The 19,285-nt window shown below is 39.5% G+C and overlaps 2 protein-coding genes across 4 annotated transcripts; both read right to left on the bottom strand.

Moving 5' to 3' along the window:
- Nucleotides 50-10,461, bottom strand: LOC18789390. 2 transcript variants are annotated; one of them, XM_020565958.1, is made up of 22 exons: nt 9,390-10,461; nt 8,301-8,416; nt 7,362-7,570; nt 7,036-7,155; nt 6,569-6,697; nt 6,356-6,481; nt 6,128-6,183; nt 5,878-5,977; nt 5,672-5,789; nt 5,347-5,556; nt 4,741-5,077; nt 4,514-4,607; nt 4,258-4,366; nt 3,784-4,055; nt 3,538-3,665; nt 3,150-3,399; nt 2,398-2,586; nt 2,005-2,291; nt 1,280-1,490; nt 942-1,184; nt 686-771; nt 50-576 (listed from the first exon to the last, which is right to left on the bottom strand). In XM_020565958.1, exons 1-22 carry the CDS (start codon nt 10,214-10,216, stop codon nt 429-431), a joined length of 4,365 nt encoding a protein of 1,454 aa, XP_020421547.1. In that variant the 5' UTR covers nt 10,217-10,461; the 3' UTR covers nt 50-428. The 2 variants fall into 2 exon arrangements, with proteins under 2 accessions (XP_020421547.1, XP_020421550.1); XM_020565961.1 differs by having other exon boundaries at nt 3,150-3,384; nt 9,390-10,460.
- On the bottom strand, nt 12,286-15,697 carry LOC18792075 (RNA polymerase sigma factor sigC). Of its 2 annotated transcripts, none has more exons than XM_007222861.2 (7): nt 15,511-15,697; nt 14,939-15,102; nt 14,280-14,831; nt 13,960-14,190; nt 13,550-13,690; nt 13,263-13,463; nt 12,286-12,969 (listed from the first exon to the last, which is right to left on the bottom strand). In XM_007222861.2, the coding sequence occupies exons 1-7, from the start codon at nt 15,605-15,607 to the stop codon at nt 12,688-12,690; spliced, it is 1,668 nt and encodes a 555-aa protein (XP_007222923.1). In that variant the 5' UTR covers nt 15,608-15,697; the 3' UTR covers nt 12,286-12,687. The 2 variants fall into 2 exon arrangements, with proteins under 2 accessions (XP_007222923.1, XP_020411331.1); XM_020555742.1 differs by having other exon boundaries at nt 14,945-15,102; nt 15,511-15,696.

Here is a 19,285-nt window from a genome sequence, read left to right as displayed (position 1 = left end):
CCGTATCTAGAAAAGTTGCGCATGCCAATTGATCCAGTCGAATCAATAATGAAAATAAATAAAATGGACCAAGAAAGTCCTGATTATATATATAAGTGGGGCCAGGGCCCAAGTATTACAGGAAAACGTAGGCAATGAAGACTCAAATCCACTAAAGAGTGGGTATAATATATGCCCCAATTACTATTTACAGAAAACTTACTTCACATTTTTCAAAAGCGGTTACATAATAAATCATTGCCTCTCAACTTTTGCTCTCTTCTAATTCTTTTTACTTTCCTGAATTCATATTTCAACACTCTTTTTTTTTCCTAACCTAAGTCAATCACTCACCTACTGTCAAAATAACATACAAGAGGAAAGTATTACAAAATAGGAACAAAGCAAAAAATACATGTTAATTGTGGAGAATATCTTGTTAAATATCGTCACGACTGCCAGAACAGCTCAACATCATTGCTGTACAATGAACGGTCTTGAATCTCCAGATTGGCAACATGCCAGTTGATTAGCTGGGATTGAAAAATTTTACAAAGCAGCAGTCCAGCAGGAAAAATCCACCATTCACTTTCATCCCTGCACCGACAGCCACGGATAAAGAAAAACAACCTGTTAGTTGAGTATTGTGCCAAGAACAAAACTTACTATTTGGACTAACGGAGTTTTTGGCAGCTAGAGATCTCACATGCTAATATTCCAGGGTTGAAATTGATGTATTTTATTTGATGACTGAGTGTTATAATGAACATATCCACAAACAAAAGCAACAACCTGGCAAAAGAATACAGCATCAATATATAATACAAATTAGCGAATTCGGATTCCAGTAAAGAAATAGAAAATTTCTGAACTTGAAGCAATTGTACCAAAAATAAGCCTTCCTTATATCTTATTGGGAGAGGGAAGACTTACAAAGCAAAGGATAAAAAGTAGAAACTTACGACATTAATCAAGGATGTAAGGTTCCACAAAGCATGTACACGTGCAAGGCCAGCAGAACGTCTGGGTCCATGACTGAATAGAGCATTGATACCAGCAGGAAATGGAAGAAGAATGCCAAGTGGTAAAATAAATAGAACCAGAAAGACATCCGCTAATGAAATTGAATACAACTGGAGCAATGTAAGCAAAACTAAGCTAAAATCTCCTAAGAGGAGCATCGAGATGACTAAACCAACGAGATCCTGCAGTTCATATAAAAAATTGTTAATAATGAGAGATTTGAAATCTCCAGCTAACATATATTATATATGTGCTGTTATATAAGCATGAGAGATACCTGGTGTCCAACAGGTTTAGTATTATGAAGTATAAAAGAGAGAAGATAAAATATATCTCTCTTTTCTTCAAGCATTTGTAAGTTGTTAGCCTCTATAATCCCTCCATATGTTCTCTTTCGCCTCATTAGATTTTCACTGCTTCTGTGAGATTGGCTTATGAGTGGTTCTCTCAAATGACCCAATGAATCTTCTTTGTAAATGCTATTTGCGCTAAAAGTCAAAGAAAACAGAGTCAAACTCACTAGCATCCAAGTGTATCGCCACATATGTACTCCAAGTAGTGCTTTATACCACTTAAATCTGTTCAAGTATCACTATACAGGCCGACGGACTTATCTATTTGATGTTATGCCAGTACCATTATTTTGTCTCAGTGGTCACACGTTCATGCTTGTGCATATCATCATTGTTCCAAATTTCATCTGATCTTATTAGTTGCATTTTGCATAATATTTCTTTACCGCTATTCAAAAAACCCAGTTTCCTACGTAAGGGTAATAACCATAATGACGGTATTATAAAAAAATTGGGACTGCTAATGGACAAAATTTTACTCCTAATCTAACGCACATAAGTTTCACTAAATTTCAATCATAATCTCATGCACAGAATTTTCACTACGCCACAATCAGTTCTGACAATAATCTAATATAAAATGAAATTGGCAGGGACCTAAATGATAACAAAAAAACAATTGTTCCGGACACACATTACAAGCCATTACCGTGATTCTTCAGTTCGTATTGCTCCATCGATGCTCACAGCAGAGGCCGGATCACTGTCCTCTTCAAGAGCATCCACCACCAATCCATAATGACAATAACCACATGCTGTAGCCTGAAACCAAGCAAGATCGACACGTACACCATAAATCTTCAAAGCAGGGTTGGCATAACTTTCAAGCCACCTAAGGACAGGATGAAGAGTAACTCTTAGCCGCCCACGGCAAACTAGGCGTAATTGTGCATTCAAACCAGCCACCATACGGTACCATGTGGTAGGTGGGACTGACTGCACAGCAAATGTGTTAAGATTAATAAAGTTGTAAAGAAGCTAGAACATAAAAAAGATCAGTTTCGCCAACTGGGCTTTGAATTTGTCAGATCAACAACCAAACCTGACTCATGAGGCTTGTAACAATATTATCGCTGTGAAGTGAGAAAGGGGCCATGTAACTTCCATCACCTCCAAAAGGTAATGACACAGGAAATCTTTGATGTAAACGAGGAGGAAGATCAGTTCTCTTTTCATCCCCACCAAGGAAGAAGTCCACATATGCTAGCATTAAGTCAGAAGTTGCAGCTACCTGACAATAATACAGCAAAAAGTTACATGATGAAAAACCAAGTAACCAAATTCGCATTGTGAATATTGCTCCTTTTACACATTACAAGTAATTAAGTTTTGAAGAACATGCTATTTGTTTATAAGGAACTTTGCTCCTCTAAATGGCCAAGGGAATTCAGAAGAAAAACATGTATGCTAGGATAAAAACGTCCAAATAAATGTTAAAGAATTATGTAAAACATAAATATACATGAACATAATTGAGAAGAAAATTACAGGAAATATCATCCCAAGATGGCCCACATAAAAAAGAAACATTGAAACAAGTAATAAACCCTCACACGTTATACAGTAATCGCTCAACAGATAAAGAGAATGCAATTGTCTTCCCACATGTATACTGTACTCAAACTCTAATAAAAGAAAAATATAAATAACAAAATAGATTTAAAAGGAAATACAATCAATTATGGCATGCATGTAAACAATCAATTACACAAACACCCATAAATGGTATTCAGTTTTTAAAAAATACAAGAAAAAGGAGATTAAAAGAAAGGAAAAACACTGGTAGTCACAAACCTTGATCCCTTCATATAGAGCTCGTGAACGACAAGACCGTAAGCAGGCATGATCATATTCTGATCTAACAAATTCACGGAGACGTTGCAATTTCAATCTTCGGCGCCAGTGCTGCCATGACCATGCAAGGGGGTAGGCAAGAACAGAAAGAATGCTGTACATTGCTCCCTCCCACCATTGATAAGTGGCTATGGAATTAATCTCATCGACAAATGTATTGAATGGCCCCTCATATCTGCCAGAGGGAACGCTATATTTCAAACTATAATCTTTTAGATTTGTCATATATAAATAAGACACAGAAAATAGCCACAACGTTAAAGTTCCTTGAAGTCCTAAGAGGATACTGAAATAATTGTACATAAATAATATATACAAGTTAACTCACACAATCTCTTTTACTTGCTCTGGTGGAGTGTGGGGCAAATGCCAAGGTTTGCCAAACGTATTAGGACCCATAAAATACATCCGGTGCACATGGCTCTGTGACTCCTCGGCTCTATTTGTTTCCAAAACCTACAATATGAACACAGCTTATCAATCAAAAAAGTGGGGGAAGTGGGCGGGGGTGGGGGGGATACGGGGAGAGAGAGAGATAGGGCAATGGCAAAGTTCTTTTATACAAGAACAAAACCTCATTCAATGACTCCAGGAAAGGGAAGGAGTGATCTATTTGTGAGCCATGTTGAGTGGGAGCGGGGCCTGGTAATTCATCAACCCCAACAAATTTCATTCGTGCAACACTGAGAACCAAAGCTAACAGGATGAGGAGACCAATCAGAAGAAGACCAAATAGCCAAGGCCCACCAAATGTGTAAATCAATTCTTCAAGAGCTGTATAACAGTGTGGCATGTGATATCTGTCTGAAATGCATTTGAAAGGACATGGAGCCTCAGCAACACCACCTGGTAAGAAGACAAGGTGTGGTTTAATAGATAAATTACCAGAAGTTGCAAAAACTTTTGGACGCAATTCAACAAGTAATAATATGGATCTGGAAACAATATATAATGACTACAAATCAAAGATACAATACCATTATAACTCAAAGGCAGTTGGCCTTCTGGCTCCTAATAAAGCAATTAATCACTACAGTTATAGAAGTACCTCGGACAGAAATATAAATTGCACGAAGGGGAAGCTCATCAGCAGGACAATGATGACAAAGTGCCCTATCAGACCCAATAACATTCTTATAAGTGCCAGCTGGGCATTCCTGAAGAACGAAAAAATGACAGAGAATTTAAGTTCTATAATTATAGTTAATCAAACCACTTTTAATTATTGATAATGGTAGTGGGAAGGGAGTGAGAGAAACCCCAACCATAGACATACAAACTATGTCCAAACCATTTAGGCATACCTCACAAAAGGTCCCATAAAGACCTTTTGGGCAATCTTTCCCCGTCACCGTTCCATCTTCTCCAGCACCACCCTGGTCCCTACCCTCCCCTCCCCTGCAATACAGGGAAAAAGTATTTCTTTTTTTCAGAGTTGATTGCATAGTAATACCCTTCAAACATGGATTGAACGTGGGGTCCTACTCATAGTAGTTTGTAAGAAAATATGAACAAATTAGACTATACAAACCCTGAAAGGATGCTTCCCTCCACACTTGCAATGGGCTGATACACATCTCCAGTGGGAATGTCTGACCAATGGAAATGAATCCTTCCACCACCACCTCCACCACCCCCAATGGAACTACTGTATCCCCCAACACTTGAAAGAATGGCAGACTCACCGAGAGCTAGTGTTCGCAAGAACAGAAGTATACTACCACCAGACCCACCCCCAGGACCTCCACTTAAACTATCAACAAGGGGAAACTTTTCTTTTAAAGTAGTCCTTTCAAAACTTTCACCATCTGTTGTCATCGAGCCTTCAACAGACAAACTTGACAAGGGATGCTCCGAAGAACCCATTACTGTTTGGAAGATACAATGTATTACTATGGGGAAAAGAAATGGAAAGGGTAACTGTGAACACAATTATGCAAGTAAAAACATAGCCAAGTCAAAAACAAAATACAAGTTTAAGTGACAGATGATTAGCATTGCTTCAGCCTCAGACATATGGTGAAATGGAAAACTGCCACTAACACTAGGATATGGCTATATTCAAAATGCCTTCCACTGATTGAAAGAAAAATAGCATGAAAACCACCTAACCTAACAGCTCAAAATATAAGCTCACCGATAATACCACCACCAGCAGTTGAACCAGCAGAAATGTCATTTCCGCTTCCACTACCAAGTTCACAAGGCAACTCTTCATTCCCATATGAGATTCCACCCTCAACACAACTACCATTATAACATGCAATCCCACCTTTACCACCATGCCCGCCACCACTGCCACTTCCATTGCTTAGAATGTTGCCACTACCAATGCCGCCGGTACAGCCTGCATGTATATGTAATAATTCCAAACAAAAAAGATTATTCTTTCCAAGCATTCACACTTTGCTGCACGTATTTCGGTCAAATTTGGACAGGTAGTGGTGTCCTGAAAAGCTTACCCATTCCTGATGCACTTATTGCTCCAGAAGACTGGATAGCAATGGTCCTTGCCCGGTGAAAATGAACAACAGATCCTTTTACAAGGCCTTCAATAATGATATCCTCAACTCGGCATATCTGACAAACCAAAGTAACAAGATTGAAAATTTTCCGACGCAAGTTCATTGTTAAGCCCCCTTACCGGATATCTCAACTTATTACACACCTGAAGAGTAAAGGACAGGGATGAGTTCACATTGCAATCTTCGGGTGGATGGAGTAGTTCAGAGGGGCAATCTTTGTTTTCACAATACAGCTTTGGTGTCCTATAGAACATTAGAACATGACAACCAATGAAATTAGTGACTAAAGGGGAACCATACAAAGTTTCCCCTTTTTTGGTTTTTTTTTGGGGTGGGGGGAGACAGAAGAAGATTCAATCAGACCTGGGACGATACAACCCAGGTCAAACTTACAGAGAATCAGTTGTGGCATTCTCCAAGGGACCACGCAAAACAGATCCAGGTCCAACCTTCATAAAGAAAAAGGAATCATCAATTAATGATGTAGAACAAGTATAAACCATCAGGCCTAGCATGTCCAAAATTAATAATCAGTTTCCAGAACAAAAGAATAAACAGTTGAACAAACTACATGTAAACAGAACATCAAGGATACCTATTACATCAAGAAAAATCACTCACATGAATACTGTAGAATAGTGATAGAACCAGACGTTGTGCTTGAATCCAATCTCCTGGTCCTGACAAGTTCAACAAACCTTGTCCATGAACTCCCAGGTTTGCATTAGAGTGTATCACAGATGATTCCTATTATGAATAAAGATTACTTGTCATATATGCATGCATCATAAGCAATAAACTCCAGAAAATGCAAAGAGATAGTAAGCAATTTACCCTAAGAACAACTAAGTTACTAGCCTCAAGCAAGGATGTCTCAACAGCTTCTTCCCCACCACCGTCAATGAGCATCTTGGAATTCCACATCAAGAACATTTTTACAGACATGCGTAAAGCCCCATACACCTGAAGTTAGAAAAGGAAAAAAAAAAACGGCCAGTTTATCATTAGAATACCATAACCATCATAGTTAAAAATCAGAAGCGATAAAAATGAATGGCTTCGCACAAGGTGAAATGCAAGGCGTGTCAGTGTCACAGAAATTTGACAGTAAGCAGAAATATGATATTCTCATCAAGATTATTAAGCTGTCTGCTGAACTGAAACATGGTATACAAGTTATCCACATGATAAGGAAAGTAGCTGAAGCAAACGAAAAATAAAAAAATATTGTCCCCAAAATTGCATCTGATAGAATCAGGAAAGGAACTGCAAACAAGGAAATTGACAAATTTGCCACTTACCTTGATTACAGAGTCACTCATTAACAACTCTTCAGCCAATAACTCAAACTCTGATGAAGCATAATGTGGAAGTCCAAAGCTTAACACACCATCACTCAAAAGGCTTATCTGTCCTTGTACCTGTACAGCACAAGGAATGGATAACTGAAACTTTTCCTCAAAATTTAAAACTTTTGTGTAACACCTGCAGTCTCTCAATTTTTTAAACTAGATACAAAATCTATAAGAAAAAGAACACATAAGCCGTACAAAAAATGAGAATGTAATTAGTAGGAAGAAACACCTTCAGAAGTCTACTATAGGTTACAAATTTGAGTTTCACAAACCTGGACACGACTCCAAAGCAAAGGAACAGTGGCCCTGGCCTTATTTTCAATATAAACATTTGTCCAAAGAGGATGAAAAGGAAACTCCAAAAGAAGTGTTTCTGTATCTGTTGACTTGTTATGATTGTTAACAAAAAGGCTTCGAGGAACTGCATCATATAGAGTCCCAGCAGCACCCGCATTTTCTGGACAAGCATAGCTACCTCCTCCTGCAAATGAGATAATTAAGGTCAGTGTTTGCACACTCAGAAAATAATACTCCCATCATTCCACATCAAGAAGTAAGCACCACCAACACAATTTTGATCTTCTTCAAGAGGGCTTACATAAATGCTGACACATATCCCCGAGACTAATTGCATAACATACATTAAATTAAGCAACAACATATCTTCTAATAGTCAATCCAATATTTTAGGGATGAAACCTTAGTTGAGTTGAGCTACTTGAGTAGAATCTGTCTTTCATAAATAAAACCAACAAGATCAATAGAAAAATTATGAACACTTAAATTGTAGTTCAGTATTAAAAACATAAGAAGTGAACAATAGAACTGCTAAAGTTATATTAAACAGCTCGAATAAGATTTATAAGATGGAAATGGATAGATATCTAAGGAATTCTACTTAATCATAACAAGCGTTGACAGGGTGGAGGTCCAACTCAGTGAACCCATTTGGAAAACTAGGACAAGACCATCCATCAAAAATTGCTACTCAGTAAGTAGATAAAGAGATGTTTTACAAGATCCACCAACATATATTGAAATCAGAACAGCATATTACAAAACATGAGAAACTACTGAGAAAATCACATACAATGCCAAAAAGCAAGGCAAGAAAATTGTCAATCATTAAGTTGCAAATAAGGTTGTTCCAAAACGTTTACAAGAAATGACAACAGCGCTAGCCATGCCAGGCGAACAAACTGGTGTCTCACCATGCACAAAAATTTTTGGGTCGTCATGCCTGCTAAAGACATCAACTGACACTCTTCCACCGCCACCACCAGCATAACCATTGCCACCACAAGCACTTATCCTGCCATTACCAGTCCTGCACTTCAAAACAACAGAGTTCTATTAGAAAGCATAAAGGCCACCTTGCATAATATGCACATATAAGGTATAACAATATATGTAGTGATGCAACTTGATGCAGATGGAAAGCACAGTCATACCAACAGTCTACATAGACTTGGGGCATCAGAACAATTAGATAAAACATAGTGACACATTTACAAACACCTACGCAGATAAGAATAACACCTGATAATATATATATATAAGCAAAATAACCATGTTTTGATGCACGCCTGCAAAGATACCATGTATCCCGTTGTTACCTTTCTAGCATTTTGTCATCAGAATAGAAAGCAAGAATCAAAAAACAAACATTCGAGGATTGAATAAAGTTAAAATTGAACATCATTCTCAAACATCTTTTTCCATCCACCAAAAGTCCATTCCAAGAGACAAGGAAGTAGATTATCAGAACACATGTCGAGAAGCAAACGTACAACCAATGCGTAACTGAAATAGAGCGCATAGCCTCATTAGTACATTGTAACTGGCATTATTGCCAACTTTTGCCTTTTGCATTTTTCATTTTTCTTTTAAGAAAAATCTACATAGTGAACAAAGTGTAACATTGTAAGATTCATGGCAACCAATGAAATTTTATTTTTTGTCATTTTATATTCCACTCTTTTTGCTTTGCCTCAACAAGCTAAAAATTAAACCAAACGAAGGCATAATTAATGTTAGGTAGAGAAGTCTATCATATTGCTACTTCCTACATAGAGAAATGGAAAATTTTAAATTTCCTTTTCATTTCTGTAACATTCTCACTAAACAAATAAAGCCAAACTCACCATCTTAACTGCAGTAATCATATATCTACTTTTTTCCGACATTTCTCATCAACATATAATCAAAACCTAAAGCTCATTCAACACAAAAACCAATATAAGAGCTTTTTCAAAAATATTCTAAGGAAAAAAAAAAGGAGAATTAATGATGAATATTACATTTTACGAGCCTTAATGTGGATGCTGCCGCCAGAACCACCTCCACCTTTTGTTCCTCCATCACCTCCTTCAGCCAAAACACTTCCATTCACCACAAGAAATTTCTTGATCTCCAGCCACACCCTCCCACCCCCTAAACCTCCATAATCCACCTCCCTACTCGTCGATCCCCCTCGGCTCCCAAAACTACGCGGACCCTGCAGCGTCGACCACGAGTAGGCGTCGCCGCCCCACACGTCCTCCGGAAGCTTCGTCTCATCCACCAAACAACACGCGCCCCGTCCTCCGTGGCCCCCACCCGCCCCCTCAATCCCCTGAGGGGTCCCACTGGTCTGCGCCGGCGGCTTCCCCGCCAAAGCCGTCGTGTTCACCGCCGAGCCATCGAGAAAGCTGGCATTTTGCGCCGTGAGCTCGAAAGCCCCAGCTAAAATCGACGAGGAGTTGCCTAAACTAAAGTTACCAGTAATGTTAACAATTACAACGCAACCAGGACTCGAGCAATAGAATCTCACCCCGGGTAGGATATAAAAATTGCCCTTCCCTTCTATGTACACGTCGCTGGTGAGGTTCGTGTCGGCGACTATCTTACACGTGGCGTCCAGAGTGCCGACGCCGCCGAGGTCATCGGTGCATGAGACGGACGGCGGGTGCGGCGGAGGTGGAGGCGGAGCCGGCGGCGAGTAGTCCTGGTGGAAGAGATTGGCATCGGAATCGATTATCGAAAACTCGTCGTCATCGGAGGCGAGGAGGAGGCGAGGGTTTGTGGTTAGGGCTATGAGGATGTAGAAGAAGGCGAAATGGAGAGTGGGAGGGTGAAAGCGAGCCATTCACTGGTGGCGAGAGTCATTACTCATTAGGTTGGATTTGAAAGCTCCGAATTGGGAATTTGGGGCGAATTGGATTGCGATTTTGAATGCAATGAAACGCAGAGACCTCCGTGTGAATTTGTGCGTTTTGGTGAAGGAAACTCCACTGATAACCCTAGAAATCGTTCTGCAACAAAGAGAGAGAAAAAGGAGACAGGGTGGGGAACAGGAAGTTCATTGATTTTTGGGGAAGGTTGAGGAGATTAGAGAAAATGATCAGGTGCTGTCCGTTTTACATGAGCTTGGGTTGTGGAAGACAACCATTGGTTGTAGCTTACGTGTGTTTTCGGATGTCTTGTGAATAGAACTGGGATTGGCTATGCGGGTTTGGTGTTTCGTATGGTTCAGCGTGCCTGATCATATATTCAGATGGATCTCACGCTTTTATAAAGAACGTTTCACACACTCTCCTAGACAACGGAGAGAGAGATAATGAAAAGCAGCATGAAACGACGCCGTAAAAGGAAAGTAACCAGGGACACCTAACGTGCATTGGTGCTCGGCGCGTGGCGGAGGCAAAAGATTTGGCAGCAAAAAAATCAACGGCTACTTACCCGCAGGGGAGCTAAGTTGCGTGACCGATGGAGAGTTGTTCTGCCAGCAAGGCAGCAACATCGGCTGCTGCGCTGAAGTTTCGCTTCTTTTTCAACGGAATTGGGGAATGTCTTGGTCTGTGACTGCTTTACGTGGGACAGCAGGGTGACGAGGTCGTTTTCTTAACGGAATGGGTTAGGTGTTTCCTGAAAATTTAAAGGGAGGACACGTTGCTATAATTGGGTGAAAGCAACCCAATGCAAGCTTACTCACACACACGCACCTTAGCGCTGTTTGGCTGTGAAGTTGTGCATGGTTGGTTGGGAGTTGGGACTTTCTAACTATATCTTTTGTTTTTGTTTTTTGGTAAGGAAGCTTTACGAACAATAATTGATTAATCCAGTTGATTACGATAGTCACTTCGCTCATTTACATTTAAGTTTGAATTCAATATAATGTTTATAAACGAAATTGAGAGAGAGGAATTTAAACACATGACCTTAGGTACAGATATAACTGCTTTTAATCAGTTGAGCTACAAACTCTTTGTGGTGTCAATAACATTATTAATGATATGCGAACAACAAAACTTATCGATATGTTATTAATATATTTTTTATATAAATCCGTAAACGGATGCACTGCACTGAATTTTCCAACTAAGAAGAAAATACGAAAACCAGGACAGAATAAATGAACTAAATGACCAATGTTTTGATTGATCACTAAAGTGGTAATTTTGGTGGTTTTGTCAGTTGATGTTTTAGGACAAGTAATGTTTAGGATATACAGTTGTAAGTTTATATATACAGTTAAATGCATTAATTTATAGGAGAAAACAAAAATGAGGACAAATGCATTAATTTGTTGCAAAAGTGAGCACTGAGCAAATTATATATACCGTTAAATGTGTTAATTGGTACGAGGAAACAAAAAACTTTATAGATTAACGCATTAATTTGTAACAAAAATGAGCTAATTTTGTAGCTGCAATACAAAAGATGAAAACCCCAAATTTGCAGCAATAAAAAAAAAAGATACCCAAAAGGAGCTCATCTGATCTGAGCAAAGAGAAAATGATAAGGTCTACAATGAGAGGTGGAAGTAGGGATGGGTTCTGCAAACTGTTTCAGAAAACCTGGTTGGCTGCATGTTTTAAGCATCGTTTTCATGATTTTAGTGACATCAATGAACCAATATATCCTTATCGCAAAAATGAGGCTACTTTGGCATCAAGGCCTTCAAACGGCTACGTAAGCATCATAGCGTTGAGGGTGAGCAGCAGAGCCACAGATTTTATAGGTTTTCAATAGTGTATATATAATGTGATAACAGATAAGAGTTGACAGTGAAAACGGAGATCTTTGGGGAGAGCTTGATTAAATGGAGTTTTAACCGCGTCATTAGAACAAACACTTGACAATGTCCTATGGTATCGGCCAGGAGGCTCGTGAGTTGATTCACGACTCGGTGAATAAGCAAAATAGAATAAGTAGCTGTGTAAACACTAGTTCATATCTTTAATATGTACCCGTGGTGACGAGAATACAATACACCTCTATACTATACACTGCTAACTGAAAAAGAAAGAAAAAAAGAGGCTCGAAAGAACAATCAGCACATGCAGTTCTTCCCCAGCACGCCGGGGAAATAAAAGAATGCTAAAATACAACATTGTAATCTTCGCATGAGAGCAACAAAAATTCCCATGGTAGAGTTGTGAGCTGCAATTTTGATGGGGAACTAACAGAAGGTAACCCATGATTTTCTGTATCCTTCAATCTCTACCAGCAAGTAGCTATAGTTGTCAGCATATGATTGACTAATTTGCCCGGGCTACTGCTTCTGATAGAGAAACTAAGGATGGCTTGCTTTCTTTCCATGTTACTCTGAACCTACTAGTTATTCAAGTAATGGCTTAAGTATTTGTGGGATTCTTCAACCCTCAGCTTCATCAGAGCTTTCTTTTCTATCTTCCTTATCCACTCCTTGCTCACATGGAAAAGTCTGCCAATCTCCTCAAGTGACTTGGGGTCGTAGTTGTTTAGCCCGTATCGCAGTACCAACACTTGCCTCTCTCTCAAATTCAACCCTTTCAGCAGATCATGAATGTCCTTTTTCATGTGTTGCCTCATGACAGTTTCTTCAGGGCTCTTTAGTGATGTGTCTGGTGTAAATTCCTGGATCATGAACACAAAACAGGTTTTCTAGTTAACAATCTCACCACTACTTTCAACATGATTAAGGATCGCGATATCCCAAATTTCCAATTTGTTGCAGGCCTGCAGGATTTTGTGTGTTCTATCCTTAGCTTCCTAAACTATAAGAACTTTGACCACAAAGTGATACTAACTACATTGATCTCCACTTTTTCTCAGTAAATTCCCATTCCCATAACCAAGTCCTAGCAAAGGAAAAATATGTATCAAATTTACATGCAAGAGAGACAGAGAAAGATTAGCTAGATCAATACCATATATGTCCCATCAGAGCTTTCCCACATTTTATGATCTACCGAACCCACAACTCTCAGACATGTACTAGCTGATCTGATTCTCGCCAAAGAAAGACCTGTAATCTTTGCAATTTCCTCATCATCTGGGTATTTCATGTGGCTGTTGTAATTGGCTTTTCGAGCTTTCTGTATCTGATTGATTGCCTTGCTTAGTGTGAACTACAATAAAACAACTCAATGATCAACCACCAGCACTCATCAACACAATATTGTATGATCTTTCAAAGAAGTGAGGAACAACATACCGGAATTTGGACCCCCCTAGCATGCTGTGCCACCAATCTTGACATTGATTTCCTTATCCAGTACTGAACATAGGTTGAGAATCTATAACCCCTTGAGTGATCAAACCTTTCTGCACCTTGCAGGAGACCCAAGTTTCCAGCCTGTGAAATAGAGGGGGAGATAGACTAATAAATTGAGAGTAAATATCATATAAATACATGTAGTAAGAGTAAGTTTTGACATCTGATCAAAGTTGTTGTTTCAATGATCAACAACGAACCGCATCGAATATAATCACAGGTGAATTATTTCATGGAAAAATTTACTAAGAAACATCTTATATAAACTAGAAAAAAAAAAAAAAAAATTAATGTGTTATATTGTAATAAGCACTGTGAACAACCACAAAATGTATATAGGTTTCACAAACCTGCATTAAATCATCCAAGGCTACCCCTAGCCCTCTATAGTTTCTAGCAAGGTAAAGAACTAAGGAACGAGTGCTCCTTATAAGCTCATCCTGGCAATACCAACCAAAACGCAAATGCTGTAGCAGCACCTTTTCATGAACTCCCGCTGCTTCTGCCCAGCACCTTAAGGTCGCTACTTTACCAGTTTCCTTTTCCAAAGTTTCTTTAATTCTCTCCAAGTCGGCGATCACCTGTAATGATACAAAAGCATAGCTGGTAAAAACATCCTTGAAGCAAGCAAAATTTTATTTTAATCTGTACCCTTGAAGATAAGCACAACCTTAACCCCGATTGACATTTCTGCCTCATTTTTAGAAATGGTCAGTCTTCTACTTCTATAATTTGATGCTCTTTTTCCTGATGAAAGAGTAGGCTTTTTAAGACCTTTCCAAATTGTTTTTGGAGGCAATGAATTAGAAGACACTATGGCATTATCTGATGTTCTTTTTCTTGATCTTCTTTCTTCCTTTTTCCCTGAACGAACAATAATCTCGCCTACGTTGTTATCTTCTTTTCTCTCCATCTTACCCTCTTCAACCGGTACTGTAGGTATGTCAGACAAATCCAAAAAGCTCGAGGTTTTAAGAGTTCTCGATAGACAGATATCAAATAACTTTAGAGCTCCAAGCCTTGCTAGTTGCAAAAGAATCTCTTTCTCCAACTTTAACACATCTGAAGTGGCAAAAGTCTCCTCCAAAACATTAAGATTTTGCAGTAACAAACTAAAATGAGATGCCGTGCATGCTTCTAAGCCTTTACTGGATATAAACTTGCCTTCTGCAACAGGCATCTGGTTGTCACTAAAACTCTTTGGCACCCTCCTAAAGGCTGTCTGAAAGGCAAAAGTCATGGTAAGATTTTCATCTACTAAAAATAAGGAAAATTCAGTGTGACTGAGATTGTGCAACTTTTAAGCAACAACTCAATTAAAGGGCAAACCTTCACCTCTTCCAGTTCTGAGACACCATCCTCTAAGATTTGTGGGGAAGCAGATGGAAAAGTGTAAACTTTCAGAGGATCTTTACTAGAAGCCTCACCTTCCTCAGAAATAACAGACAGAAAGGACAACCTTGCTGAGTTGAAAGAGCCCTCCCTGCCTCTAACTGTATCAATTTACATAGAAAATTATAAGTATAATAAAAGTTGAGAGCCAAGTTCAAGCCAATACCAATGTGCATCACTTATGGTAGATGGGAGCTTAGATAATAGCCAAATTTCCAAATTTTCCAATGTCAGTTTCAATAGCCCATTGAAAACTTCAAGACCCAATTCTTAAAAATGCCTTTTGATCATCTTGGAAATTCACTTTCTCTACTATGAACTAAGAAGTAACACAGTATGATGCTTTCTGGGTTTACTTAAAAAGATACAATGAGGTGTTTCAGATTGCCAAAAACAGATGCAATGCTGGGAAATTCAAGAAAATCTCAAAACAAAGATGAAAGTTGCAAAAGCAGAGATGGTGGAGCAGGCATATGAAATCAGCTGCAGAGAAAGCCAATGAAACTCACCAGAAGTTGAAGAAATCTTGGAAGGGGAAGTGGTTTGCCAGTGAGAAGAATGAACAGGAAAGCCACACTTGAGGTTCAGCCTAAAACCCAAACCCATTGTCTGTCTTTGACTGTGTCTTCTCTTGGCACCAAAGATGTAGAGGAACAGAGTCCATTAAATCCTCATGGGGTTGTTTTCTAGCCAAAAAAATCTTCATGGGGGTTTTGAGAACTACATACAATATTTGACTGCAACAACGTATACAAGTGTCGCTCTGCTCTCCACCACCGATTCTTCATCTCTCTAAACATGGGTCAATTAGTTTTTCACCTCTATTAAGCGTATAGCCGTGCGGCTGTACGTTTTTAAAAAAATAAAAAACAGGACCCTCTAGCGATTTAGGCTCCACGTTTCAAAAATAAGAATAGCCGGACGGCTATACTATTTTTTTTTTTTAAATCGTAGCTCAGCCGCATGGCTATACTATTAAATACATTATATTTAAACGGTATAGCCACCCGGCTATACTATCTAATAAAAAACAAATTAAGAAAAAAGGACCCTCCTAATTGCATTAGTTTGTACTTTATATATATTTGTTTACTAGTTTCAATATATCCAAAGTATATATTAATCGGCCACTATATTTTAATATAACTTTTGTAATAACCCAAAACAAAATATCTAAAAATTAGCATTAATTTATTCTAGCAAAAAGACGATTTTGCCCTCGCATTATTTAATAGGGAAAAAGTTGACTTTTTGATCGAGAAGGAATTTGGCAATTTCGCTTATGCCGTTGCGTAGAGCACGGCGAAACGAGTCCGTAGACACGGAGTGAACTCGAATTGGAGTTATAACGAAGAAAATACGGTCAAAATACCGTGAAGGGCAAAACGGTAATTTGGAAAAAGTCAGATTTTTATCTCTTTTCTCCTATCTCTCTCCTCATTTTCTCTCTTCTCTCTCTCTCTCCTCCCGTCGCGCGCAGCCCGCGCCCCTCCTCTCTTCCCGTCGCCACACCGGCCACCACAGGGCACGCCGATCTCAGGCGTTGGTACCAGCAGCTTCGTCTCGCCGCCGCCGTCACGCCACGACCCGCCTCCACCCCTACACTGGCCGGAGCTCGCCGGAAACTGGAGGAGAACCGCCGGTTTTGGGCAAAACTTCATCTCCTTCGTTCTCCCTCAATTCGCAACCAAATCGTTCGAGTAAGGACATGAGTCTTTCTCTGTAAGGAACCTTTAGAGAATCCCAGATTGGCCATCGGAGATCGTGGACCCCACGAGGTACCGGATCGGCCGGTCTGACAATTTATCGCTTGGAACAGCTTCAAGTCTTTCAAGGCCGTTCTAATTGTCTGAAAGGCTAAAGTGGGCATAGAAGTGACTTTAAAATGAGTACACGCATTTCTAGGAGTCGGGGGGCAGGGTGTTTAATTTAATTCTTTTATTGAGCAGTTCTAGTAATTTAATCTTTATGGGTAATTAGGCACCAGAGGATTGGCAAAACCACAGGAGGGACCTTCAAAGGGTCCAGCTAGCTCGGACCAGCAATGAGTGGACTTTTCTTTTCTAAATGATATTTATAATTAAATTTCTTATTTGATCTTGAATAAGTGTTATTACATATTTTCTGAGCATGAACTGCATCGTGAAATATCTTTATTTTTATATTACTTAGTTGAGCAGCAGACTTGAGATCTTTGATACAGAAATAATAACTTAGCTCAGATTTATCAGATTTCGGAGAATTATCAGATTTTTCTAAATTAGAACCACCATATACCCGCTTATTTTTAGTGATTACCCTCAGACGGACCGATGTCTACGGACATTTAGTCTGTTTACAGTTCTGTCAGTGCACTTGACATTGCCTCACGAGTTTCGGGGACGCTCGGACCGTGAGTGCCAGGATTTGCGGCTCGGCTGACTCTGTGTCCCCGAGACCTGCCAGGATTTGCGGCTCGGCAGACTTGGTGTCCCGAGACCTGCCAGGATTTGCGACTCGGCTGACTCTGTGTCCCCGAGACATACAAGAATTTGTGGCTCGGCTGACTCTGTGTCCCCGAAACCTGCCAGGATTTGCGGCTCGGTAGACTTGGTGTCCCCGAGACCTGCCAGAATTTGCGACTCGGCTGACTTGGTGTCCCCGAGACCTGCCAGAATTTGCGGCTCGGCTGACTCTGTGTCCCCGAGACCTGTCAGGATTGCGGATCAAGTTGACGACGGTCCCCTGTATCTTGCCAGAGCGGCTCGAGTCGACTTGGTGTCATCGAGACCTGCCGGCGGATCAGGCTGACCATAGTCCCCTGAATCCTACCAGTTTGCGGCTCGGATAGACTTTGTGTCGCCGAGACCTGCCAGGGAATTTGACGGATTTTACAGGGGTACATTTAGGTGGTAATTTAAAGGAATTTGAGTACTTTTATACAGCTATTGCTTTCAGTCATTTTATATCAGTTTCCTCAATGTTCGTGCATGTTTTATATCTCCATATAATTGTTCAGTTTTACGAATTTATATACATACATTTATATATAGTTAGATGAATACCTTATATTAAACACAGTTGAACTTTAGCCTTACTTATCAAGTTATTTTTACCATGGGGGTTATTATGATTATAAACTGATTTCAAGAACATTATTTTTGTCCACTCACATTTTCAAACTTGTTTTTCGCCCCCAGGCTGTAGAAGTGCACAGGCATCCACCACCGGGCCACTCCTAGCTTCCGCACCACCAAGAAACGTAGGATTTTATTGTAAAAGTTCTTGAAATCTTGTAAATTAGTAGAAAATGCTCTGATATCTCGTTTTAGTGGGAAACTTGATCTGGTGAATGCTTAGTTATTTTATTCTGGCAGTTGGTGGAAAATTATTTGCTTGTTTAACATGTGGAAGATTTTGGGTTTAAACAAAATACAGGGGAGACTCTGCCTAATTTTCGGCAGGAGTCTAAGGGAAGTTTTACTAGTAATTGTAACAGGAAGGGTAAAAAGGTCAATTGTGCCCGACACCTGGCTCAGTGGATTCAGATCCTTGATTACGCAGATTCGTATGCCTATTTTGTTGATTACGATGCAGAGGGATTGACGCACTTCTTCTATAAGTTATCCTCTCATAATAAGCCATACCTATCCAACTAATAACAAGAACCTTAACATAAGTAAGTACGCTTTGATGATCAGCCTATTAATTAAGCGAGGCCTTTCGAAGTGCTGTCAGCTCAGGACGCACAGGACTTGGTTCGAATTTCAAAGTGGAATTGGGATCGGGTCCTGTCAACTTTTATATCATATATTATTATTACTAGCCCCTTGACACATGCTCACGCATGTGCCAATTGGTTTTCTTTTTCATTTTTATTTTATTTTTAGAATTAATAAAAGATAACAGGGTAGTTATGTTCCATAAAAGTAGGACCTATTTGACAGGACCCGATCCAAATTCCACTTTGGAATCCGAGCCAGACCCTGTGTGTGTCCGACACCTGGCGAATGTCGGGCACAAATGACCTATTTGCCCTTCTATACAAAACATGATAAAAATAACAAGGTTGACTTCTACCGAAAAACCGGCAGAATTTCCCTTGTATCTGGCTCAATACCAAAATCTTTACACCTGTCAGAACAAGTATATATATATACAACCAACTGCCAGCATATGTATATATACATTCCAAGAGATCAAACTCAATCTAGGGCAAAACATCAGAGCGACTGCTAAGAATTTACAAAAGAGTGAATCGTTGTACAAAATACAAATCCTACATCAAAGAAAGGCACGGAAGAT

Source organism: Prunus persica, chromosome G1 (genome assembly GCF_000346465.2).
Source record: "Prunus persica cultivar Lovell chromosome G1, Prunus_persica_NCBIv2, whole genome shotgun sequence".
Classification (NCBI taxonomy): Eukaryota; Viridiplantae; Streptophyta; class Magnoliopsida; order Rosales; family Rosaceae; genus Prunus; species Prunus persica.
Note: the sequence above shows the minus strand (reverse complement) of the source record. Positions and strands in the feature narration are given on the sequence as shown.

Bases quoted from the DNA above. Each gene is read 5' to 3' on its own strand.
- LOC18789390 (XM_020565958.1), bottom strand. From the start codon at position 10,216: ATGGCTCGCTTTCACCCTCCCACTCTCCATTTCGCCTTCTTCTACATC. The intron at 6,482-6,568 runs GTAAATTGCTTA...TATTCATAATAG, and splicing joins GTAACTTAGTTGTTCTTAGG to GAATCATCTGTGATACACTC. The intron at 772-941 runs GTAAGTTTCTAC...TTCTTTTGCCAG, and splicing joins TTACATCCTTGATTAATGTC to GTTGTTGCTTTTGTTTGTGG.
- LOC18792075 (XM_007222861.2), bottom strand. From the start codon at position 15,607: ATGGGTTTGGGTTTTAGGCTGAACCTCAAGTGTGGCTTTCCTGTTCAT. The intron at 14,832-14,938 runs GTTTGCCCTTTA...TTTGCCTTTCAG, and splicing joins CAGAACTGGAAGAGGTGAAG to ACAGCCTTTAGGAGGGTGCC. The intron at 14,191-14,279 runs GTTGTGCTTATC...GTATCATTACAG, and splicing joins AAATGTCAATCGGGGTTAAG to GTGATCGCCGACTTGGAGAG.